Source organism: Peromyscus maniculatus, chromosome 5 (genome assembly GCF_049852395.1).
Source record: "Peromyscus maniculatus bairdii isolate BWxNUB_F1_BW_parent chromosome 5, HU_Pman_BW_mat_3.1, whole genome shotgun sequence".
NCBI classification, from domain to species: Eukaryota; Metazoa; Chordata; class Mammalia; order Rodentia; family Cricetidae; genus Peromyscus; species Peromyscus maniculatus.
The window spans coordinates 13,733,873-13,760,924 of record NC_134856.1 but is presented as its reverse complement, the minus strand read 5'-3'; the positions used below and the strand labels follow the sequence as shown (position 1 = coordinate 13,760,924).

The 27,052-nt window shown below is 46.5% G+C and overlaps 1 protein-coding gene across 4 annotated transcripts in view; it reads left to right on the top strand.

Moving 5' to 3' along the window:
- Positions 1-27,052, top strand: part of Fto (FTO alpha-ketoglutarate dependent dioxygenase) — a 362,019-nt gene that overhangs the window by 198,171 nt on the left and 136,796 nt on the right. For all 4 annotated transcript variants that reach the window (XM_006984039.4, XM_076571713.1, XM_042277320.2 and 1 more), the window contains exon 8: positions 15,899-16,023. In XM_006984039.4, the coding sequence (XP_006984101.1) occupies positions 15,899-16,023 (125 nt within the window). The remainder of the gene's footprint in view (positions 1-15,898; positions 16,024-27,052) is intronic.

Sequence of the window (27,052 nt, the reverse complement as noted above, 5' to 3'; positions counted from 1 at the left end):
GCCCCAGGGCTCACCACACTGAAGGAACTTATTGTAAAGACCCACAAAGGGGGCATATTTCTGTTTCCACACAACACTTGTTTGGCCTCTGCCTTATGCATCCAGCCACACAACAGTGGGATCATTTATCAATGGGCAGAATTTTTGGGTACCATTTTGTTCCTTTGACCTCTGTTACTTTTTTACCGACCCAACCAAATTGCTTAAAAATTTTCCCTTTCTGCTGTCAGTGTTTAAAGCCGCTTAATGTCTCTGAAGTGATCCCCTTTCTCTTGAACACTTTACACTCCTGTTTGCCACAGCACCTGTTACTGTAGTGGACCATGAAATCGCGAATGTCATGCGGCTCTTATTGACTGATAATACTTTATTAAATATAAATAGAGTATCCTCCAGTCTCTGGGCAGATGCACATATGCCCGTAGAGACCCACGTATTGATCTGTGGAGGCCAACCAGGAAAGGAGCTTGGTGTATTTGTTTGTCAGGCAAGGAATATTTCTTTTTCTCCTTAAGAGTTAACCAAAGCTCAGGGGGCCAGTTCAGCGAACATTAAATATGAGCTGCAAACACGAAGGCCCCTTTGTCACTGAAACAAAAATCCCGCAGCAGGTGGCGGACTCGAACACAGGAGGGAGGAGGACGTTCAGTTGTCGCCCATTTCTCTAATCCTTTCAGAATACCCATTGTCCAGACCCCAGATTGAAACCGTTCCTGCTCAGTCTCCTGCAGACAAGTTCGGCAGGAAAGGCTGCCCCCGCGGGTGCTTCTGCACACCGCTTCATCCTTGGGTATGGAGTGTATCGCCCCTAAACAAGACAGGAGAGGCAATTATCTCCCAAAGATGAGCCAATAATATCTGCTTATCAAAGCATGAAACTGTTCTCAGTGTGGCAAGTTAGAGTGCAGCGGGAATGCGCGCCAGCAGCAGGGCGCGTCCACTATATGAATCCAGGCAGAGATGTGGCTTTTGTTGTCGGGGGGGTGGGGGGGAGTGGGGGGTGGAGGGGGGGTGGGGGATGGGGTGGGGGGGGTGAAAAGTGGGGCTCTCAAAGCTAGTTTGTGCAAACCACAGGGGCTCCCTAAAGCTAGGGTTAAACTCTATGCTATCCTTGTCTGTGTATCAAGGTGCTGTACCAGGGGGTGTGGCTTAAAGGGGCTTCACAATCTAGGTTGGAACAGTTAAGAGGTTTTTGCTTTTCCTAAGATTGAATGGGGTGTAGTTCCTGACTCTGGACCTCAGGACACCCTGAGTAGGTTGCTTTAAAAGATGAGCCAAAGGACAAAGACAGGCTCCCAGACAAGTTCCCGTTGCTGCTGGTGATGGAGGCTCCCGGTATCCACTCACGTGCCGAGCACTTCTGTATTACCACTGAGCCTCCAGGAATTGTTTCTTTGATTCCAGATCACAGTTGGGCCCACTGAAGAAAACGAATGCAGTGTAATGATAGTTTTCTTTTATATATTTGTGAAATGTCTGGAGCTGAACACCACGTTCCCCAAAACCTCAGACACGAGTCCTAATAAGTCCAGATGCTCCACACCAAGTGCTGTGTGAACGCTGGATGCTCTTTCCTGCCAGAAGGAAACTGCGTTTTTACCGCTTCGGCTGCACATTTGGTCCGGTGAGGGCTGTGGCTGGTGATGCTAAATTTATGGATAGAATCGCAACTGCCAAGTGGGAGAGCTGTGTGTGTGTGTGTGTGTGTGTGTGTGTGTGTGTGTGTGTGTGTGTGTGTGTGTGTGTGTGTGTACGTACACATACATACGTACATGTGGTGCTTCGATGAGACCACATGCCAGGCAAACACCTTACTACCGAGCTACTTACCAGCCCATCTTCCGAGGTGGAACTTGAGATAGGATTTCAATACGTAGCCCAGGATTGCCTTAAACTCAAGATCCTCCTGCTTCTACCTCTCTAGTACTAGACCACCATACCCAGCCCCAAACTTGAGGACTTATAGCCTGTCAGGTAACAACAGCATTTAGAAGTTAGTGGGTTTTTTTTTTTATCATACATGTATCTCTTTCACATACAACATTTGAAAATGTGAGAAAAGAAGAAAAAACCCTGCATTATTTTTTTTATCTCTTTTAGCGTTTCAAGTAGCAATCTAGAGTAGTTGTTTGCAGACCTGAGGCTCTACCCTTCTCCGTTAAGAAGTGGTGTTTGTGGTGGTCATTTTTCACAACTGCTTGGCACAATGTAGGGATCTCCTGGAAATCCCTCCTGGTGAGGGATTGCCTTGGTCAGGTTGGCGTGTGGACATGCCTGTGATTGAGTTTTCTTAACTGGGTTAATTGAAATAGGAAGAGCCGCCCTGAGTGCAGTCAGCACCATTTCCAGGGCAGGGCCCTGAACTAAGGAAAGGACAGAAGTGAACTCCGTCGTTCCTGCTCTTGACTGCAAGTTCTTGTTCTGAGTGGCTGCAGTACTGTGCTGTAACCTGGAATGTGAGCCTCATAGGCCTGTCTCCTTTAAGTTGCTCTCGTCAGTGTGGTTTATCACAACAAAAGCAATGGGAACTAGATGCTGCTACTCTGTCAGGCCTCCTGTGCCTGTGTCCGACCGAGCGAGACTCCCAGCAGTCAGGGGGAGAGCCCTTGCTGCCACTGGCACAGGCTGTCACTGAGACCCTTACTGAAGCCTTGCATCATTCCTCACGTTCTTGCTTACCATTTCCACTCCTGCTCTGGCCCCTGGACCAGTGTCAACACCCTGAACCTGGGCGTCATCACTTGCAGGATAAGTTTGCTCATGCTACTGAAATACGCAGATAGTTGGGAGGGTTTAGTGGGCTGGCATGTCGTGCATCAGTCCTACCCAGCTGTGGGATTTGAGGTGAGTTACATAATGCTTTTATTACTATTTACTATTATTGATAGTGATTATTAGTATGTGTCCATGCATATGTGTGTTGGCCCACCTATGAGCGGTATGAGCATATGGGGATTTGTGAAGTATGTTCCTTCCCCCCACTTTTTTGTGGGTCTGGGAATGGAACTTCAATTCAGATCCTTCAGCCTGGGCATCATATGCCTTCACTCCCTAATTCGTGTCCTGTGTCGTGGCTTCTTATCTGTAAATTGTGGTGATGATTAAAATAAAACCATTTTGCTGTATTATTGTCCTTGGGATTTAAATTAGGAATGTGTGAAAAATGACCAGAACAGAATGTGGCAGTTGGTAAGTGTGCAATAACTAATAGTTATTGTTATCAACCCCTTTCTGATAGTATTTACATAGCTACTATATGATGTGTTTTTTCTTTTCGTTCCTATTGGTAACACTTCAATAAATAAAATCTACATAAATTGCCAGTTAACAGGTACCGAATCCCTACTAGAGAAGTCTACCCCACAGTTAACTGGGTATGGTAATGCATATTTCCACTCAGCACCGGAATACACTACTTAGACCTTGTCAAAAACCAAAACAACAACAAGCATGGAGTTATATCACAAAGCTGTGTGAGAGTGTGTGTGCCTGTCCGTCTCTGTGCATGCTCCGTTCAGAGAGTCCATGTGAGGCACCTCCAGGTCTCTAAAGATGTCGCTGCTGCTTAGAGGTGGGGGCTGCATTTGATTGAGTGGATCATTTCCCAGGACAAATATGGCAACTGCTCATGGCACTGTCTCTAGACTGTCTGGAGTTTTTAAAGTCCATTGTCCATACCCACTTCATTATAGCGGGCTAGAGTTTTCACTTTGGGAATCTAAAGAAAAATAAGGTAGTTGAGGGGACTAATGTTTTATAGTGACATGTGTAACTCATAATGTTGTTTTTTCAGATGTGTGTTTAGTTTTTATTGTCATGATAAAATGAGAAGAATAGTGCTTAGCTGATTAGTGTTCTGTGACGCTGCTGATGTCGTGATAGTCAGCAGAGAGGACATTCTAATAGACCAGAGCCTAGGAGACACACCTCTAGGTGACCCACAGGGCGTTCCCAGAGAGGGTTGTTTGAGGAAGGAAGGCCCTTGAGTGTGAGTGCACTGTCGCCCCAGGAGCCATAGTCCCACAGTAAATAAAGAGGAACAGAGGAAGGAGCCAGCTTCCTGACTGGAAGCAATGTGACCAGCCTCTCTATCTTTCTGCCGCCATGACTTCGCCATCGTCATGGACGGTGTCTCCTGAGACCATAAGCCAAACTAAACCTTACCTCCTTAAGTTGCTTTTAGTCGGGCATTTGGTCATAGCAACAGGGGAAGGCACTAACACAGAAAAGACTGAGCACCCATGATGGGCCAATGCGCTTTGTTTCTCTAAATCTCAGTAGCAGAGTTCTAGGCTGAAAGCGGTAGCTAACACAAATCACCATGGAACACACAGTAACATAGCTGCTTCAGGGACCTGATGTAGACAAGATGAATCCTGTTGGATCCCTGAGGTAAGGACAATAACTTACTCTCATTTTCAAGTAGGTAAACTGAGGCCAGAGAGGAGAAGTAACTTGCCTGTGGCCAGCTTGGCCACCATAAGGCGGTTACCACCTGGAGCCTTTGCCCTCCTTCCCCATACTCAAGTCCCAATGACAGGGAGGCCTGAAGCATCCCCACTCATCATTGTTTCTTCTGCTGCCGAGTCAAGGAACCCACTCACCAGCTTTGCTTGCATTTGAATGCTATGCTGATCAGGTGTGTGTGTGCGTGCGCGTGTGCGTGTGTGTATGCCCGCGCACACATGCGTGTCCACATCTGTCTGTCTGTCTGTCTGTGTGGGGTTGTGATTTCCTAAAACCTCTGTCTGCCGAATATCCATAAGCACTTTGAAGTGCAAGTCTCTAACAACTGAACTCTGCTGTAGCTTGGCAGAGTAACTCACCATCCTCACTGTGCCTCAGTTTCATTGAACATAGAGACTCCTCTTACATGGTGATAGCTACATTAAATGAGATAACATGGATGAAATGTCCCTTGGCCTGATAGGAAATGCATTCGGTGACTATGGCTCTTGCCTTTAGTGTCATCATGGGGCCAGTTCTCCAAACCTGAGGGCAGCAGGCAGGCCTCTGGCTTCCCTGTCCCAAGCCGTTAAAGTTTCCACCGGGGCTTTGGCTCGGATGCCACAGAGAGAATGGGTGAGTGGAAGGGGGAGGGTGGATAGATACAAAGAGTGAACGATAACAAAGAGCCTTTTCTGCTTCAGCTCTTGTGTAGAAAACATATGTTCAGTGATGCAGGCAGCAGTTGGGTTAAAGACACACTGTAGGGCTGCAGACAAAGGGCCCGCGCTCTGCCTGCATTCACAGAGCATCTAAACATATTCACTTGTCTCACTCGTTAGGGACTGAGCTGTCAGCTGGATCCTCTCGCAAGTGTGATTTCTTTTTCCCGTTCCCTTTCAAAAGCCTCCTCCTCCCCTCTCCCCCAATGTTTTACACTTCATATAATCCAGTGTGCATGACAGACCACTTCAGTCTTTGTGCTCCTGATGTTTGGGGGAAGGCGGGCGCAGACCTGCTGGAGAGCTTGGATGACTTTCGCTCACCCAGGGACGGGAGGGTGGGTGCTCAGCCATCTTTAGGCCAGCCATCATCAGTGGTCCAGTTCCTTGGTGCTTGATGTAGTTAACCACTGCTTCACCTTCTCTTAGCAGTTAGGCCATGAACAGATGGGTGCGGCAAGATTCTTACAAGTGGCGGCTGGAAATTAGGGGCGTGTGTGTTGTGGTGGGGTTGGGAGAGTTCTTGCTTTTATTCATTGAGTGAATAGCTTTTGCTGAAAAGACAAATGCCAAGGCCAGGCACCTCTACCATAATTGGAAAGAAGTCAGCTGTCACTCCAGTGTTCATGATGGGAAATATATAGGCATGGCCATGCTTACTTTTAGATCCACATGATGTTCCATGATGTAGATTAACCCCTTCGTTTCTGTGTGCAAACTTCTGCAGCTATGGCGGGTTTATTTCCATGGGTAAGATTTTAGAAACACACATCTTATGTATATGGATTAGACATAACACTTTTACCTGTAATATATTAGGGATACTGTGGCAGTTCCAATTTATGAATTGGCATGCTACTCATGGGGCCACTAAATGTCTCTTGGTCATTTTTCACCCCCTAAGAGGGCAGGTGAGAGTTGACAAAGAGAGAATTATCACCATACTTTATAAAATAACTAAAATCCAACAAAATCAGATGGTTTTATAGGAGTGGGCGAGCCTCCTTGTGTCTGAGAAGACGTCTTGATTTGTATTTTCCTGGCCAGATTCTTTAGGCTCTTTCCAGGCCGTGCCTCTTTTCCTCTTCTACTCTCGCTCTTGCTGTTTCCTGACATTGTTCACTAGTTGGGGGGCTTGTTCTGGAAAGCACGGGTGCATTGCAGCAGAGAGGCCACAGAGAGTAGCAGTCTCCTTTGGCTTGAAGCTATGAGTGAATGTGTTGGGAGCTCATTTTGACAGTGGAGGCAATTACAGTCCTGCGAACGAACAGGTAGTCAAATCCTGTGGTGTCCTCCAGTATGAGGGTGATTGCAGCCCCTAAAACTGTGTCGGACAAAAGATGCCATGTAAAGATTTTCTAGCAGAAAGTGTCAACAAAGTCATCACCACCATAAGTGACAGAAGCAACTACTGAGTGCGTCATCGTTTTAACACTCGCCTTTGGAAAAAGAGAATCTCTGGAAGGAAATTGTTGTGGAAATGTGTGCACAGGCTGCAGAATGTAGCAGGGAAAGCTGGTAGAAATGCTCCCAGCGTGGCACCTTCTTCCCTTGCCTGCTGCAGCATGTCAGCACACAGCCGCAGAACCAGGAAGTGAGTCCATACTCATCCCCATGTTGAGTGGTCTCTCCTGGAGTGATGGGAAGGAAGGAAGAGCCCTGAACGTGTTTCGGAGGCGCCCCCCTCCTCTGGGGGAGCCCCAGTTTGCTCTTGTTGCTAGTGTCATCCGCGCTGTGGCTCCGGGGCTGTCTTGGTGAGAAGAATTAAGCCGTGTCTTTCACCTCGCTATGAGGTAGACAGTACTAACAGTGATGAAGAGTAGACGCCTGACACAGGCCAATCTTTTAGGCTGCCTAGAAAACACAAGGGAAAAAAAAGAACAATTATTTTTGTAAACTCCATAAAGGTTAAAAAAAAAAAAAAACACTCAGTAAGTATGCAGAGCCTCGAAATCAAATCCCATCTCATCATAAGAAGCTGTTGTTTCAGTGGTGGTAGTTAATGTACTGTATGTGAAGGATTTAAGGCTAGCTGGAAAGCCTGGCCTCCGCTCTATTAGGCTGCTGTTGAACAGCCAGCGGTGGAACTTGGACTAGGGGCTCTGAGGTTTCTTAATGGGCTGTCGGGGGCAAGACACCAGGGCTGTTCTGTACTAGCTCTTTCCTGTGCATTAAAACCCAGGGCCAAGCGATCACACACAGAAGTATGAATTACTTGATGCTTTCTCTGTTCCATATGGCCAGCCATGTCTTTGGCAGTTAATCATGGGCCAAACGGCCAAGGGCCCTCTGAAGCACTGAAGTCAACACGGAGTCGTACCTGTGCCGGCGGTGCACTGGGGTTGCCGTGGGAAACAGAAGCATGGGGGTGGCGGGCGCCAAGGCCCAAGCAGCTGGCTTCTATAAACAACATATTTCTCCTTCTTCATCTTCACCTTGACCCCTTTTCTTTGTGTTCTCTTCTCTCATTCCCTCCCTCCGCTCCTCTTTTCCTCCACTTCTCGCTTTCCTCCACTCCTCTTTCCTTCCCTTCTTTCGTTGTTCCACTTTTCCTTTCCTAAAGGAGGAGACCAAAGCTCAGGCTCTCCTTCACCACCATCGGAAACACCATAGTTGTAGCAGGAGCCCTACAAACACTGCCCTGGTGTCCCAGGTGAAGCAAACGTGAAGGCCGTCGTCCGCCAGGCTCTCCCTCCAGGAGCCTGAGCATGGCAGCCACGGAGCACAAGACTACCCTGAGAAATTGGGCCATGCTAGGCAGTGAGCAGATGAGCGGCAGTGATTTCTCTACTAGAGGGCTAAGAAAGTATGGACACTGTGTATACACTGCAAGAAAATAAGCCACCGTTCTCAGTCATAAAGATTGGAAGATTTTTTTAAAAAATCGGTATCCTGTTGGGTGATTTTTCCCAAATCCTTTTTATATATGACAATTTCTAACATTGGTTAAGCACTTTGTATGTGCCACATTGTGCTGAGCACTTTATGTAGACGTCACACTGAGTGTTTACAGCACCCTTAGGAATACCTTGCCATCACTTCCTCCCCTTTGGAAACGAGGGGACTCCTTAGAGAGTCATTTCTCCACAGTTTTTCCTCCTCAGACATTTCCACTAGTCTCCTCAACTCCCCAGCTCCCTAGCCCACAGATGCCCTTAGAGAACCTTGTGGTGGGCACATTTGGTAAACGCTCCATTCCGATGGGACAGGTCTTTGAGACAAACTGAACCAAGTGTGCTTTGGGTGGCAATGAAAGGCTGCATTGTTGGCAGCCCCTTGAAGACTTCTCTGCCTTTGAGCTCCCCCCACCACCCCAAGATGGTCAGCTTATCTCCTTCTTGCCTTGTAAACAGACTCTGGAGGGGAGAGAAGGGGACCGAAAACAGCCGCCTCCTGTAGTCCAGTAGAAGTGGCACCCAGTGGTGGCTTGGTGTTATCTCTTAGCCGAGGTCAACCAGGATGTGTTTTCTCAAATTCAGGAAACAGGGGAAAGAAAGTTTTAGCATTGTGTAAACATTGGCACCCCCAAAATCTCTTGCTCCCAGAGAGGGAGATAAAGAAGGCAGCAGGGCTGAGAGCAATGTTTATTTGCTCTGCTGAGCTGTGGATCCAAGAGCAGTGGGAATCTTTGGTGGTGCCCATCCAGTTTAGAAAATGTGAAGGCATCACTCAGCATTGAGCTTCGGAGGCCACACAAAAGAGCCATCTCGAACTGACAATCAGTAAATGAAGGAGGACCTGAGATCGACCTCTCTTTGATGCGACTAAGGCTATCTCAGTGGGTTCAGAACCTTTCTTCTTAAAGGGGGAGGGGATGGAAGAAAAGAGGAAAGGAAAAAAAGACCCCTAGACTTTTGAAGAGGGGAGACAGGTTGGGTTTTTGACAGTGCTGATGTGGGGAAATAGCCTTCCTGGCTGATAACATCTGAAACCAAGTTTCTTCACAAGTTGAACCTTAGCCCGCAGTATCACTGGGAGCATAGCTTTGTAATTTGTGAGTGCAGAGGGGAAACACAATCCTAATAGAAGACTGCTGTGTGTGTGTAGTGTTAGAACACGGCTGTGTGTGTGTAGTGTTAGAACACTGCTGTGTGTGTGTAGTGTTAGAACACCGCTGTGTGTGTGTAGTGTTAGAACACCGCTGTGTGTGTGTAGTGTTAGAACACCGCTGTGTGTGTGTAGTGTTAGAAGACAGTTTGTGTGTGTGCGGTTTGTGTGTGTAGTGTTAGAACACCGCTGTGTGTGTGTAGTGTTAGAAGACAGCTTGTGTGTGTAGTGTTAGAAGACAGCTTGTGTGTGTAGTGTTAGAACACCGCTGTGTGTGTGTAGTGTTAGAAGACAGCTTGTGTGTGTGTAGTGTTAGAACACCGCTGTGTGTGTGTAGTGTTAGAAGACAGCTTGTGTGTGTAGTGTTAGAACACTGCTGTGTGTGTACTGTTAGGAAGACTGTTTTCCACATGACGACAGTGTTAGTTCTTTGGTGGTGGTAAGGAAGGGAGCTGGGGAAGTAGAAAAATCTTGTGACTCTGGGATCCTGGTGTTGGTATTTTGAAATTACAAGAATGCCCAATGTAAATAAGCCAAGCAGAGGCATTATCAGCCATATCTGTGGAATGCCATTCCATTTCCCTATATGTCTGTGTGTCCTTAAGCAAAAGTTCTCTGATTTTATGTGTGGTAGACTTGATGTGAGTTCTGGGATTCTAGGCTGGTCAGAACTGTTACTCAATGTTAAGAGAGGACCAAAGGACTTCACGGCTTAAATTGAATTATTAGTCATGCCTGCATGCACTTTCTTCTTTTCATCTAAAGTACTCCTCTCTGAAAGCTGCATGCTCCAAATTCTGCACTTTGGACTGTGTGTTCATGTGCACACTCATTATTAGGCATCTTAAAAGTTACTGACCATAACTATGTACTCAACAAAAAATAAGTGAGTTGTCTGTTTTAAGTGAATAAATCTAGAATTTAAAAAATTCTTTTCAAAGAAGACTGTGAAATGTAAGCCTACAGACTCCTAGGTGGTTTCTCTATTGGAATGGCTGATTACTGAATGTGTCCATAGATCAAATGTGATGGCACTATAGTGGAATGGTACTGTAGTCCATCCAAAGGAGAATTGCCTTTGGTGTATAGACGTTTCTCCCCCTTAATCATATCACTTTAGAGTAGGTTTTACAAGCCCCTTCTTAGATATGTCTTCACGAGCACTTTGAATCAAATAGTCTTTTGACATCTGTCTAGGCACCAGGTGCCCTACAGCGTATCATTGGGCTTCATTCGTTCAGAGGCATCCCTCAGGAGTCTGCTGCCATGGCATGCTGCCCGCCCAGGAGCCTCGGAAATGGACATGGCGCCTGTCTGTTCTGAAAGAGCTGCCCTGTGGAGGAGGAACCATGGAGATGACTAAAGGCACACAGTGGACTGAGATATGGTGTAGGACATGCTCAGAGGTGGTCAGACCAGCAGAGTCTGGGACAAGTCTGTGGCCCATGCAGGACTTTGGCAAGGAGGTGTGATCTGAGATGTGTCTTGAAGAGTAAGTAGGATCCCAGAGAGCACCTCCTGCAGCTGTTTTCAGGAAGTTCCTAGCAGTTTGTATGCAGTAGAGGATGGCCAGAGACAAAATGGGCCAAGATGCCAAGGTTTCTTTTGTTCTATTTTGGTTTTGGTTTTGCATTGCTTAGGAATTTGAGCTTTTTAAAAATATATTTGGGTTTTTTTAATCTCTGAATTTTAACAACAAAAACATGCATAAGCAGAAATACCCTGGTTGTATTGGGCTTTGGAGGCCAGAGGTCCTCATCTCTGAGGTTACTCGGCTTTATGGAGTACCAGGACTTCATGCAGACAGCTCATAAACCATGGCGCGGGTAATGCTGAATTATATGAAAGAAACTTGTTCAGACTTGCACTGTGAAAAGTGACCCCTTTCCTTCCTCCTTCCTCTTTTCCTGCTCTGCCCTCCTCCACCTCTCCCTCCCCATCCCCAGGGACTTGTGCATGATAGGCAAGTGTTCTGTCACTGAGCTACACCCCAGACCTTAACATGTTCTCTCTTAAAGTAAGAAAATGCATAGATGGGTGAGATTGGTGACAGTCTGAGTCCATCATGCGGTATAGGTGAGAGGTCTGAACTGAGAGGGGGCCGGAAGAGACAGGTGTAAGAGAGAAGTCAGGGTCTAGTACTGAGCTGAAAGGAGTCTGTGCAGGGAGAGGGGAGCCCGGATGATTCCAGGGATGGAGTTTGCGTCATCGCATTGATAATGGGGACACTCGGTCTAGGGTAGGATTGGTGAGGAGGAGGAGAGAGGTAGGGGAGCAAAGGTGGTTCAGATGTGGGCCGCTGGAGGCTATGATACCATGTTTGAGGTGTCATGTTTAAGAAGAGCTAGCCAGTGGTTGGCTGCATGAGGCAGAAGTCAGTGTAGAGGAGAGATGTGTAGATGTCATGAGTCTATGGAGGCCCCTCAGAGTTCTTTCTACAGAGAGAGCAGGCAAAGGAGACGGGAGAATGAGGGTTATGACCTCAGGATGGCAACAGTTGATGGTCTTGGGAAGAAGATTGGCCTAGAAGATGTGCCAAGTGTTGGGCAGGAGCCTAGGAGAGAGTGCTCTCTTCAGCCCAGTGGCTGGAGGTCAGGGCAAGTCAGGGCCAGCTGCAAAAGTGGAGGCTACTCCAGAAGAGCATTTGTCCTTGGAATGTACAAAGTGATGTGCTTGTGTTCCTGGCATGCCGGAGGATTCTGGTCATGGTTGCCAGATAGCTTTACAAAGTTTTTTAAATTTCAAGTAGTCAATCCTTTCTGGCATCTTTTTGTTGAACTAGCATTTTTTGCACGTGGTAGACGAACTGAGTGTGAAATGAAACTGAATATGATGGCAGATGTTTTGGATCACTAGTCCATGTGTCTATATGCAGATAGAGAAGGGCCTTGCCATTAAGGGATGAGTCAGATTGAACATCTAGTCCTCTTAAGAATATGCTTGGTTCATTCTTACCTGGCCATTATCCTCTCCGACTTTATTGAAAAGGGGTCTAAGTCTTAAGGCATGCTCCTGACCCTGTGCCTTGCGTTCCGTGTTTGTGACTGAGGGGAGAGGTAATGTGTTTTGGCTAGTGGGAGACTGTTTTTATAAAACGAAACATACATCAATATTCTATGTTAGTACTAATGGGAAAATACCTACTAACATTCCCCCGGTAAGTCAACCTTGAGGAGCTGGCATTAGTATAAAAGGAAATATCAGTTAATTATCATTAAGAGGGATGCTCGTTGGCATTCTGGAATTTCCTTTTGTTCAGTGACTTCCCTCTAAACTTGGGAAATGCTCTACGGTTATGTATGCCTTCCCTCCTGAGTGCAGCATGAGGACCACAGGAATTCCCAGGATGAAGTCAGCTGGCACCGAGGAGTCCACGCCTGGAGTACTGGGAGAAGGGGATCCCTGGGCCTCTTTTCAGTCTACATGATGGTGTCAGCAATCCTCATTGCAATATGATGGGGCTTTAGTTCTCCACACTTCTGGTATCTTCCTTTGTGCCACAGAAGGAGTGTGCTGCTATCTGGGATCCCTGGCGAGCAATGGCCAACCGAGGGGCGGGGGGCAGGCAGACAGCTTGCTTTTACTGTCTTATGGCTTTCTTCTCATTTCTGAGGAGCACCGCTGGTTTCTCCATTTTTCTTTAAAGTATACATATTTTCTATTTTTTTTAATATGGGCCAATTTAAAGAAAAAATATGAGATGTTATATAGCCTGTAAGGGTATGAGAGAATGCCTGAAGCCCAGGGAACTGAAACCTGGGGGGTCTGATTATTTTATAAGATCATGAAATTAATTCTTGCCAGTGAAGAGCCCCTCATGAAGCATACAGTGCTCGCACAGTTTACCAGTTTTATGAGCGTATCACGTATGTAATAGTCATTTCTTGAGAGTCGTCCATTGTTCCTTTTGTTTGCACTGCCTGGTTTTCATGTTTCTTTCTCATTTGTCATTTTGACAAATGTTGAGTGGTTAGGTGGTTAATGGGAAATGGTGGTAAACGCGACAGTGTCCTCTGCTTCTGTGAAGCTTCCTTCTACATGCCTTCTCTTCCCCCTCATAGAGGCTCCTCACTGTGTGTGCAAAACAAGCTACTGAACGCAGTTGAAATGGTGGTAGAGGTGAGGGCACACTGAAGATGCTCTACAAATTGTTTTCCCCATATTTGGAGCCGACTGGATGTGTCTGTTGTCCCTGGTTTCGGTGAAGTATCGTGTACACACGGGCATGGTTGTACACTAGGTGACTTTTTGAGGCCGATTTCAACTTCACCTGTGTGATGTAGAGTGTTCCAGACAAGGGACAGAGCTGTTGAGAGTAAGACATTCTGAAATAAGACTTCTTTTAAATTAAAAGCCGCAGGCTAGCAGCTGCCTGAGTTCTGTTTAGCCCACCATATTTCTTATGCCTACATGATATTAAAAAAAGTTAGTGAATTTCCAACATGAACAAAACTAGGAGTATTCACATTTAATATTCTCCTGCCAATGGGTTGGTTTTTTTGTTTTGAAAATTCCTGATTTGGCCCTTATGTGGCAGCATCTCCGAATGGCAGAGTTCACAGGAGCCCAGTTGTGGCCATTTGCCAGAGCACATACTCTCTTCAGGGAACCTCTGCTTGATTCATTCTTATCCTCTGTCTGCCCTAAGTGGGGCATGTCATTGCTGGATCTTAGATCGCACACTGGAACTGTCTAGAGAAAGTAAGCTTCCTCTCCGGGCTGGAGGACTGGCACATTACTTCTGTGGAGGCTGATTGAGTGTCCCCTGCCGTCATCCCCCAGGATCCTGCAAGTCTAGCTCGTAGAGGCATGAGTCAGGGTTCTCATCCCAGCTAGGACCTATCACAGTGGAGATACTGTCTCCTACCTTAACTTTGTGCCTGCCGGAGGATTCCAGTCTAAGCATCAGACATAGGTTCTGGTGAGTTAGAAAATTAAGGCTTTATGTAAAAGATATGGGCAACTCAGATGATTTGAGAAGAAAGACCGGACAGGATGCTCAGGAAAAACAAGGCGTGTCAAAGACAAGGTGTGCTAGGTGCTAAGGTACATGATGGGTCACCTCTGAAGACACGCCTTTCTGCGTCATACTCTCAAGAGTCTTACATACCAGATGAAAGAGTCAGAGTGACTTGGCTCATGTCCTTATAGGGATGTGACAGTCCTCATGGCCACAAGCAATAAGAGAAAGGACTTTCCCTAAGGGAATCAAGGTCTGTTGCTGGACACAGGAGTCGGTGTCGGCAACAGACACAGTAAACACTCCTGGGCCCTCCTCAAGATGTGACGGGGATAATAAGTATATGCTGTAGAACACCCGAGTGGAGCAGAGAGGTGGATTTCAAGTTCCACGAGAAGCAAATTGTTTGTGCTCCCTGCAAGTCAGCGGCTGCATCAGCATCAGACACGGAAGGCGTGAGCTGAGCAGCGGGGACACAGGATGCTTCAGTCCTGCTAACCTTTGCTTTGGCCAGGCCATTAACAACTATCTTTATAAATTCAGAGGAAAACCAGCTTCATTTTCATCATGGTTTTGGAACTATCTAGATATTTCTGACTTGTATTCTACTTGATATATGTTTATATTTGGGTACACTAGTGTTTACAAAAGAATGCTCTAGAATCCCCACAGATTTCATACTGATTGAAATTAAAATAACATTCATGGGGCTGGCGAGATAGCTCAGCACATAAAGGTGCTTTGCTGCCAAGCCTGATGACCTGAGTCAGGCTCTGGGGCCCACATGATAGAAGAGAATCAATATTCATAACTCCCGTGCATGCACATAGTACGTATACATAGACATAGACCCCAAAAGTAAATATGTAAAAATTAAATAAATGTGGGGCTTGAGAGTTGATTCAGCAGTTAGAGTGCATACTGCTGTTGTAGAGGAAGTGAGTTGGTTCTCAGCACTAATGCCAGGTGGTTCACAACCACCTATAACTCCTGCTCCAAGAGATCCAGCACCTTCCTGCACTCACTTGCACATGGCCACACACAAGCATACACAAATACACATAACTAAAAGCAAAACCAAAGATTATTTAAGAGTAAATAAATACTAGTAATATTCATACAATTTAAAGATGTTTATTGAGATATGCTGCTCTTTCTGGTTAATATGCTCTTATTTCCTTCTTTGCAACAAGCAAGGAAAATGAATGATAACACCCCCCCAACCTGTGACGTGGGTAGAAATTGAATGTAATGATTCAGATGAGAGGGGCCATGCAGAAAGCCTCTGCTGGGGGGGGGGGCAGAACAGAGGGAAAGTCAGTGCCTGTTTTTCCTTTGTTGTTTTTGTTGTTGTTGTATTTAAGGCAAAACAAACAACTCACAATGACCAGTCCACGAAAATCATTTCTAATAATAGCTCATGGTAGGCAATTCCCTGGGAAAAAAATGGTTGGTGTGCTGAGGAAATGAGAGTGAGAATGCATAGCGTCTGGACACATTTCTTTAGGCAATGGTGCTTTGGAGTTTGCCCTGTGTGCCATGTACATTGATTAAACCCAGAATATATGCTGGCCATTTTTGACCATCATTTACCGTATTGATTTGTTAGCAAGGGAACTGTAATAAAAAAGCCATTGATTTACTGTCCTTATTTGCTTATGGGCTTTTTTTTTCTTATTAATTTTTCACTTTTTCTTTCTCTTTTGGGGATCATTTCTTCTAGACAAATGCTGTGCTTCGTGAAGTTAAAGGAGAGGGCCTCCCTGTGGAACAAAGGAGTGAAATTCTGGCTGCCATCCTGGCCCCGCTCACCCTGCGCCAGAACCTGAGGAAAGAATGGCATGCCAGGTTTGTGCTGCTGGGAGGTGGGGGTCGTGTCCCCGCCCCGGCTCGCTTGTCTCTCTCATTTGTGGGGCCATCGGAAAGAAGCACACTGCAAACATTCTTTGCTAGAGTTGGCCCTCCTGCCCATGGTAACCTCGTCAACTATAATGGTGCCCGACGCCGTCCATATGTGTGGATGAGTTCTCTTCGAGTGTAACATTTATCCTGCAGGTTTGCATCTTGAGCATAATGCAGCTGAAGTGCCTGATGCCTAAGTGCCCTTTCCGATCAGCAGTCTGAAGACTAGCTTTGCCATCCAGTTAGGCAGATGCCTGGGAGGTCCACCCAGTCCACTGTTACTGCAAGGGACAGACTGGAAGTAGTGTATCTATTGGTCTCATTTTAGAAACTGGCTGAGTAGAGATTCCTTTTGCGTCAGCCTGGTTTCTTTGTGCGTGGAGCTCCCTGTGACTGGAAAAGCTGTCACTGGTGGAAGGTTTGTGTAAGTCATCAGTTCTGACGGAATGTGCTTGCAGAGGAAGTCTAGGGTTATCTTGCTGAAAACAGTTGACATCTGAGAGGTCAGAGCTGCCTCCTCCAAATGCTGGGATTCTCTTCTATGTGCATAGCTGGTAGAAGTCCTGAACTCTCATCTATCTCCACACAAGAGGGAGAGGAATCAGAAGATGATACTGTGTTTTATTCATGGTTCTATTTGATGCCTAGAAATTCTATGTGCCTGGGAGTCAAAAAACAATTTTCTTGATAGCCATGATACTCTCTAAAACTTCATACAGCAGAATTTACAATAATTGATAGCTTTGCTAGTAATTATAATCATAAAAATAGATGTGTTTAAAAAGGGATGAGACATGAGCAGCATTTTCCAAGGAAGACAGCATGAGCTATTGCTTCTCATGGGTGTCAGAAGGCTGCTTCCTCCAGGGCTGCATGATCTCTGTCCGGTTCAGACTTGGGCTTAAGGGGAGTCTCACAGTTTTCAGGATTGCCCCTTCCTCACATTGTAGTCATAGTAAATGGGTTTTCAACGGCAGCGACAAAGGGACCATTATTCTATTTGTATTATATTTTATTAAATGATGGCCTATCCGCTTTTGGACACCAGAAAGGTTTCTCTCTCTCTTTTGCCAACTCCTGTCTTCTCCCTAGTGCTACTTGTGAGACAGAAAGGAGAGAAGAATGTGTCCCCTGTGGCCTCTCTCCCACACTCCCTCTCTAAAGACAGCCCAGCTCAGCGTGCACGCTCACCAGGATGCTGTCTTTTGTTGGGTGCCTATAGTTTGTTAGCAGTAATTTCCTATGACATCAACTCATTAGACCGCAAGGCCGGGATGGCCTGTTTAAAAGGAGTCTGGCTTCAGCATTTCTGGCCCTTTACTGCTAACAGTTTAATCAGGAGCTGGAGCCAGTGTTGAAGTTGATGTAGTCTAGCATCTGAAACACAAATTCGCAAGTCCTTTGTGGCAGAGACGGAGGGAAGAAGGGCTTAGCAGCTGACACTGAGCAGACCCTCTTAAAACCAAACACCTGAAAGAAAATTTCAAGAGGTCGGTGTCCTGAGAGCTCCGAAGGCAGAGTGTCCTCAGAGTATTAAATAACCGCGCTCCTCCCCCAGCCTTCTGTACCCCATTTGATGTCTCCCATCTCGGTGCCCTATCTCAAAGCCTCATCCATATGAGCCGGATAAACAGACGGTCACCATAGCCCTCTCTTTCCTCATCAAAGCGTTGCCCGGCGTCTGGCACAGGCCAGGCCTCGCCTGGCCATCCAGTGGGTGGTGGTAAAAGTTATAAAACATCCCAGAGAGTGCTTTTTCTTCCCTGCTGCCTGGGTTTTTAAAGATGGGCTTATTGTGCGCTTTGGAATCACATGAAGAAAACAACAACAACAAAACAAAACAAAAACCCGCTGTGCTTTAACAGAAAACAATTACACTCATCAGAGACCGAGCAGTCGGTTACAGCACTTCACCCTCATCAAAGCTATCAAGGGACTAGTTAGATTAGATAGGAGAATTTTTTCTTTAGAAAGTTGCATCCAGATGTCTCTAATTAACTCATAATACACATTGAACTGTACAACTTCAAGAACCTCGGGTCAGCCCGACACCCCCTGGCATATCTTCAGTGCCAGTCCACCATCGTAAGCCGTTCCTTCAGCAGGTTCATCTGCCGTCATGTTCTCCAGAGAACATTTTCAGTGAAACTTGTAACTTGGTCATAAAATAGTGTCCCTCTCTCAGGCCAGGAGTGGAGCCATTGTCTGGGACTCCACATGTCTGAAACCAAAAGCATATGTTCCCTGTGATTTAACTTGCTGAGGAAAGTGTCAGCGCCGCAGTGACTTGGGGTAACTGAGTTTGTCACAGTGTCACACAAGCCTGTGATTCTCGAGGCACATCTGAGCGCTGTTGGGCTTCCTTCCTCAAACTGGATAATCTTAGAAACAGCCCTCTCCAAATAGGCTTATTAGGGCTGTCTATTCACATCCCCAGAGCTGAATGATCCAAAGTACATCAGGAGCACCGTGTGAATGCCGGGTAAGTGTTAACAGAAGTGGTACCGAATTTCTGAAGATTTGCCTTTGTTTATACAGTCCACTCTGCCTGATGGACAGCTTGTTATAGCTTTTAAAGAACTGGGCAAGCCCTCTGATCTGACCCCTTCTTGACCTCCGCAGCCCAGAGGTCAGTCTGCAGCTAATAAAATCCGAAGCTCTTAGGGTCTACTGTAGGAGCAGGCAGAAAAAGAGCAGCTGCAGGGACTGAGGACCCCAGGATCGGCTGCTTTGGGTCACTGTCTGATAATGAAAATGATTACCAAATTATATGGAAGTTTAGCTGCAATAGTGAGAGAGAGGAGGGTGGAGCCCGGCGTATTAGGTTTGATAAATGAACTGTGAAGAGGCCCATCTGGCTCTCAACATCTTTTCTCCCCCTCTTTTCCTACCAAGGGGAAACATTTTAAAATAACAGCAGTACATATAGACTCAATGACCCATGCAAGGAGCTGGAATGGATTAAGATTTAATGGTGACAGGGGAAGGAATTATCATTTGAAAAGTCCACCAAAGAAAAGGTACAGTTCAGTGTCCATGCCTGATTTGTTTTTGTAGAGAAAATCTAAAATCGGTGCCTTTGTTTATCTTATACACATCGCCAGCACATCAGTTAGAGTGCTGAAAATGCTGAGGCATTGATGGCATAATTACCCACGTTCAGCTTCAGGGATGAGACATGACTTGAGCATGTCAGGATGACTCTCAAACGCTCCGTGTCTGCTTGTTTGCCCAGTTTCAGTGAGGAGGTTCAGGAAAATGCTTTACAAAACAAAACGAGAAGGGTGTCCATTTCAGCATATGGCCCTTCTGCGTGTTGGGGCACTGGGTCCGTGCATGGCTCCTGGGCACTGTATGCCGACTAAGACTTTGTAGTTTTTCTGGAAGAGATGCACTGTTTACCCAGTGAGCAAAGTGTAGTCCTCCAGCATTCATTCCACAAAATGTGCAGTGCCCTGCATCCGGTGTGATGCCGGACACCATACAGCTCTGTTCTTTTCTGCAGAGAGGACGGGCACATCATGACCCTCTGCTTTCTGAGACTAGAATGGTTTCATTCAGTGAGCATCTGTTTGTATATTTTGCATGCTTAACTATGTACAAACTACTGACCACGATGCTGTTCCTACGATGGCGTGCTCTGCAGCCTGTTCCGGGCCTTCTCTGGGGGTGAGATATCACAGGTTTCTAGAGAGGCGGTGGAAGGCAATCAGGAGGAGTGTGGAGCTGCTCTGTAACCTGCTCATCAAAGAATGGCATCGTGGAGGTCTTTTTTTTTTAAATAGTTTGTTTTTATTTTATATACATTTGTATTTTGCCTACACGTATATCTGCATGAGGGTGTCAGGTTCCCTAGAACTGAAGTTACAGACAGTTATAAGCTGCCATCTGGGTGCTGGAAATTGAACCCAGGTCCTCTGGAAGAGCAGCTAGTGCTCTAACCAGTGAACCATCTCTCCAGCCAACATCGCCGAGGTCCTAAAAGACTAGTATTCTGTGGTGTTGAAGACTCTGACTCTGAGCTATATTGTCTGCATAATAGAAGCCTCACCTAGACTGAAATTATATTGAAAATAGACACAAAACGCTTCTAAACATTACCCCAAACTAGCATATTTTTGGTTTTGACTTGACTGTGTATTGGGGGGCGGGGGTGTGGCAGGAAAGGATCTGGCTGACCGGGCAGGGGGTGCACCTGACAGAGAGCAGCACTGCTCACTGGCAGACAGTGCCTTAACTTGTTGCTGTCTGAGGAGCAAGCACAATAATAAGAGAAAAGCAAGGTCATTAGGGGACTTGAAAACTTGAGATACAATCCAAAGAGAATAAAACGTTGTATGATCTAAAAGTCAGCGTTGTGAAGTACACAGTGAGTGACTTTTGAAGTGTCTGCTCCAGGCTATCCAGTCATCACACTGTCTGGTTGCCGCATACTCCCTACCCAAAACAAAGCCTGTTATCTGGGAACCGCCACTTCAGAGTTTCCCTTCTCCCCACAGCCACTGGCAGCCACCAGTTTACTTTCTGTATCTAAAGATTTGCCTGTTATGAACAGTTTTGTAAGCAGACACAAATTTGGCCTCCTCCATTTAGCATAATTTCAGGGCTCATCCATGTCATAATATGTAAGTACTTCATTCTATTTGGTGTTGAATAATATTCTGTTATATGAATATGCCATATTTTATTTACCCAGGTATTAGCTGTTGGACATCTGGTTGTTTACATTTGGAACTATTACAAATAATACACCTCTGAATATTCATGTGCATATTCCGGTTGGCTACGAAAAGGCATGGGTCTGGGGCTGAAGTTCAGTAGTAGGCATTCTTAACATGTGTAAGGCCCTGGATTCAATCTCCCATAACATGCTCATGCATGCACATGGGTGTACACACACACACACACACACACACACACACACACACACACACACACACATACACACACACAGAGCTACTGAGCGATATTTCTCCTCTGTTGACTTGATTCAGTGTTTGTACTTGTTTCTCTAGCACAGGTTGAACAGAATATTGTTGGCGTCCTTGACACTTAGAACACCAGCAGCTGGGATTGTTGTAGCATTGAACAGTCTCCCATTGTAATAATGCCCTATCCCAGCAAGGGGGCTAGAAACTGTTCATGTGGGCCCGGCATCTGCCAAGGTCCCTGGCTCTCTGACTGCCTGAAAGAAATACTCCCCAGCCCATGCTTGTGTTTCTAAGTACTTTGCATTTCTTTTGGTGTTTCCTTAACCTTGCTGAGCTGGAACCTTGAATTTAGAGGGGAGGGGAGAGCCCTAATACCGGAAATGACATGAGTTACTTCTCTGACCTTATCAAGGGTAGAATACTTGCAGCTGGAAGGAGGCAGGATCTTGAACGCAAAGCTTCGGACACAGGCTAGCTGGGGGAGAAGACATCAAGGGACTGCTAGCACCAGGACAAACACCAAGGTCTCATTCTTGAGCCAGCCATTCGTAACTTCCTGCCCTGGGTCAAAGAGAAGATGGCGCATGAGGAGGTTTGGTCAGGCCCTAGAGGCCTCTGGAAGGTCATGCCTCCGAATGAGGTTTGGGTTCAGCCAGGCTGCGGCCGATGGGCCTTCTACCGTGGAAGAGACTATTGAATGCTATAGCACTCCCGGCTGCAGGTGTTGTAAGTCCTTAAGTGTTCCAGCTGCTCTGGCCAGCTCCCTTGTCCTAGTTACCTGCTGGTGTCCTGCGCCTCGGTGACTTCCCATTTGGGCCATAACTCATGTTCCAGTTGTGGTAACGATATGTGTCATCACTAACCCCAGGGGTGCCCTGGGAGACTGAGACAGTTACCTGCTGAGATAGACTGTGACCGCATCCTCTGACTATGTCTAATAGTGTCCTTCATGCTCCAGAGTGGCTGATTCTTTGGGCAGTTAGTTAGTTGGGCACTAGGAGTTTTAGCATGAGTTCGTATACCACTGTCCTTTGCCATAGATGAATCTGTGGCCTGTGGGTGCTGTCCGGGTGGCATGAGGAGACGGGGGTCGGGGGTATTGGCCGATCAATCAGTGCGTTGATTTTTTTTTCTTCTTTAATGTGTCTGTTCTTCTTTAGTAATTACAGCCTCTGCTATCTGCCACCCTTAGCAAAAGAATGTCCTCTGTGTCTCTGAACCAGATCACTCCATAAAACCTGATAACTCCGTAAACCCCCCGTAAATGTGTAGGGATTGAAACATTGTATGAATGTAGAGCAAGGACTAAATGAATGAAGAGCTGGGTTACCTTTGGTCCAAGATACAGCAGCTTATCTTCAGGTGGGCAGTGCTGTTACTGTTGTTGCCATTGTTACTATCATTATTTGAAGAGTTTGATGGGGACAGAAGCCAGTTGCCTTCTGCACATCTTATTAATAGAGTCAGCACGTGGGCTGGTAAGCTGGAGCTCTGTCAGGTTACTGATTGTGATTCGTTGTTGCCTGGTCTTATAGGCAGTGCTTCTTAGCTCTTGAGAAAATATTGATTCACACATTTATCTATTCAACAGATATTTCTGGAGGCTGTTTCCCAAGGCCTGCTCCAGGCTTTGGAACCACAGCGGTGAACAGAACTGAAGAGGAGGCCTCTCTTCTGGAGTTTCTCTTCTAGTGTGTGTGGGGGCGGCGGCGGGTGGGTGGGTGGGTGGGTGGGTGCGTGCGTGCGTGCGTGCGTGCGTGCGTGCGTGCGTGCGGCCATGGGTTGGCAGGCGCTGTTTCCCAGTGGAAGCCTGCATAGTGTGTCTGTAAACTGTGAAGAGCGGAGTGAAGAGCGCTCGAGAGAACTGAACCAGAGCTGTCCCGTTCAGGTTAAAGAGAGCAAATTGTCCTGTCCGATCTTCCTCATAAATGGTCCCTTGTGATAACTCCTTTGTAGTTGGAAAGGCTCACGCCTGTCAGTTCCCCACAGGACACCAGTATCCCCAGGAGCACCAGCCTCGGGATTCCACATTAATTGCCCCTTTGATTGCCTGCTCCCTGGCTCCAAGTTACTTTACCAGACATTTGCCACTTTTAAAGCCTTCACTTTAAGAAAGACGTAAGTTCAGTCTAAGTGTTGTATTGGGAAATCCCCTTAAGAGAGACCTTGAAAAGCCACACCTGAGCCATAGATGTTGGGATTATGGATGACAATGCACAATCCTGTGTCAATGGTTGTTATTGTTGCTGTGACTGATGTCAGTCACATGTAGATTCTGCAAATATTTATTGAGTTCTGAGCTGCTACTAGGTGCTATCCTAGGCCCTTGGGCAATAGTGATGAGTAACAGTTGATTAGGAGAACTGGATTATGTAACATAGAACAATAAATACTCAGAAGGAGACTGAGTCATGATTTCATGGAAACCCAGGTCCCAGGGAAGGAAGATGGAGGCTCTGCTTAGGTGAGTCACAGGAAATCGGCCTCTGAGGATTACCCTTCCTCTGCTGAGATGTGCTGGCTGCTGGTGGGTAGGAAAACTGCCTGTCGTTGAGAATAAGATGGAGGAAGAAGAAAACCATAAATGATGTGGGTCCTTGGATAGAGTCTTTGCTACCCTCTCTCAAGAGATTTCTTGTTCTCAATTTTGAATGTGGAACAAAGTAGTTGTTTTTTTTTTCTAGAACAAATTGTAGTAATATGTCATAGTGGTTGTCTGTGTAGATTATGAGTCATATTATCTGGGTTTGAATCTTGGCTCCATAATCTTCCATAACTCTAGGGAAGGTACAATTGAAGACTGTAACTAAACAAGTTACTTAACTCCCTCTGAACCTCTGTTCTCCTGTTTGCCGGGGTGGGGTGGGGTGGGGTAGTTGTGGGGAGGTGGTAATGGTGGACCTGTTGCGCAGGGTTGACTTAAGTGAGTATTTGTAAAACACCTAGGACAAGTGCCTGACACACTAAGTATTCTGTAACCATCATCACGTCATCATCATCTTGTGGTTTGAACAAGAATGGCCCCCATACCTTCATGTATTTGAATGTCTCATTCCCTGTTGGTAGGTTGTTTAGGAAGGATTAGGAGGTGTGGCCTTGTTAGAGAAGGTGTGTCACTGGGGGTTTCAAAAGCCCATGCCAGGCCCCCAGTCAGTCTGTCTGTCTGTCTGTCTGTCTGTCTGTCTGTCTCTCTCTCTCTCTCTCTCTCTCTTCCTCTCTCTCTCCCTCCCTCTCTCTCTCCCTCCCTCACTCCCTCTCTCTCTCTCCCTCCCTCACTCCCTCTCTCTCTCTCCCTCCCTCACTCCCTCTCTCCCTCCCTCCCTGCCTCCCTCCGTCCTTGAGGATCAAATGTAAGCTCTAAGTTACTGCTCCAGCACCATGCCTACCTGCCTGTTGCTATGCTTCCTGCCATGTTGATCTGGACTAACCCTCTGAAACTGTAAGCAAGCCCCCCCCCCAAAATGGTGTCTCTTGTAAGTTTCCTTGGTCACAGTGTCTTCTCACAGCAGTAGAACAGTGACTAAGATCAAAAGAACAAAGAATGAACTCAGCCCCTCTTTCAAACTGTCCTCTCCTTTGACAAAGTGTCCTGATGCAAAATCCTGCCCTCATAAAGGAGGCTTAATGCTGCTGAAGGGGTGGAGAGAGCAAGTCTAAGCTGGGCTAGTCCTGGTCTGGGCTTGTGATAAACACTGTCACCTCGAATTGACAGGTGTAGGTCTGGGATCCAGGTTGAGTCCTATTAGCAACTGGCCATAGGTATCTAGGCAGTTCACAGACAGGTTGGATTTTTTCAACTTCACCTAAAACAATGTCTTGATCCACATGATCCTCAAGGCAGATGTCATCTTCCAGCTCTGACAAAAGATTCTAGAGAGCAGCAAGCTTAGGCATGGCTTTCTTTATTCTTTTCTTGAAATCTGGGATGGAAACAATGTTAGCAATAGTAGCAGCTAGCACTAGTTGAGAACGCCCTAAGTGCCAGGCAGAGTTTTCAGTGCTCTCTGTGATGAGAAGACAGGATAGGATGCAGAGCACCTCGCCCAAGGCAACAGCTAGTCAGTAGTAGAGATGAAACTTAAGCCAGCCTGCCCAGCTGGACTGCTAGGAGCACCATGACCAAGCTTTGTCAGCCACTCACATGGCTTAGTGTGTTGACTTGAGTCTCACAGAACAGGACTTCCAGTCCTTGCAGATCTTTCCCAGTGTGGAGATAAGCAATCGTGTATCTGTAAATACATATTTCCTCTACTACCTGAACACACCTCGCCTTCCAGCCGGGAAAGCATCTCTCCAGAAGGCAGCTGTCTGCAGCCCATACTGTATGAATCTCGCTGCCATTAATCTTGGAGAGTTTCTCCCTTTTATAGCTGTGTTGTTTCTTTTATATTGATTAGAATCTTTTCAGAAGGTAGGGGTGAGGAGGAAGATGAGAACATCAAAGTTTAGCCTCCAAGAATCTGTACATCCTCCAGGTCAAGTAATTTTGGGGCTGTGTTAATCAAGGCTGACTTGAGCAGGTGCCCTAAGGTGAAAGGGTAGTGATTTATCTGCTCCATCACGGGTTAGTCATCAGCTGTACAGTATGTTTATATCCAGGAAACAATTTACTACATGTGAAGAATAGTAATTTTATTCTATCTCAGGGGTGTCCCCAGTGTATTTTACAAATTTACTCTATAATGAATATTCCAGGTTATAGATAAAAGTTTAACTGGCTTTGGGTTTAGAAGGGACTGGGGGAGGGGAGGAGAGCAGTACTGTTGGCCTGTAGGGGACACTGTTGCATCATTTATCAGAATTTTCCAATATCTTGTCCTGGGACAAAAACACAACAAATCAAAAAGTAAAAATCAGGCCAGCCACCTTAAAAGTGCTCATTAAACTCATTTGGCGGTCCAGTGTGTTTGGTGTGGTCATGGTTCCTCAGGTGGCGGTCAGGCAGTTCGGGCCTCAGGCACAGACAGGAACCGCTTGCCAAGTCAGAAAAAATGCAGTGATTGGCATGACTTCTGATTAGCCTCCTCGGTCTTCACCCCTGCACTTTGTAATTAAATAAACCTTCATGTTTAGTCGATCACTTTTGCTGGTTCCTGAGATATGCCTGAGCTGTGGCAGAGATTCCATGCAATGGGCCTCCGAGGGTATACCTTGAGTCCTGGGAGGACCTTTCTAGAACTTGGATTCTCTTTTTATGTTTCCTTTTCTTCACTGGCAAAGAAACTTTTTTGTTTTGTTTTAAAATGCAGTCATGTTTTCATGGAAGGCTCCCCTGTGAGGCTCGGCCTGAGCTCTAAGTACACTGCCTAGCTCCCCGATAGCTCCAAGTTTGGTGCCCTTCTGGGCTGTGGACCCACCCACGTGCCCCGTGGTTTTGCCAACAAACCCTGTAGCTCCTTCCTTGCCCCGTTCTGGCTTTTTCTGTCCCCGGATCTGAGGTCTGCAAGGTGACTGCGATGATGCTTCCAAGAAGGCAGAGCCTGGGCTGGGCTGGGTGTGTGCACGGCCATCACCACATTGCTAGCTTCCTGCGTCCCCGGCTTCACCATCAATTATACCATGTGTTTCGGCCAGTTGGTGTTACCCCCCCAGTGTTAATTATAACCTACAAGACTGTTAGAGTTAATTTTATGGCAAGCATATTGTCTCTTCAAGGCTCCAGAGCAGCTCATAAATTATCTTGAAGGTAAAATGTAACTTGGGGAACCAGTTATGAAAATTCCATCCATCTCGCTTAGGAGCTGCAGCTGCCGCCGTCAGCTGCCTCGCGGCTGCCTTGTGAAGGAATTATGGTGGGTCAAGTTGAAGAGGGTAGGCCCGGGCTGTCATGGAGGAGGAAGGCTGTCCTGGCCCTGTCAGGCAAGTGCCTTCTGCCAATCCCTGGTGGTTTCACTTCGGAGGCAGGTGGAGGCAGGCGGAGGCAGGCGGCGCAGGGGGACAGTCCCCAAGCTGTCGGTACTCATTACTTTACAGAAACTTTCAGGTAGGCAGGACCGGAGACCTTTCCTCCTCTCTGTTGTCATGCCGTTAGGCATCATCTGCAA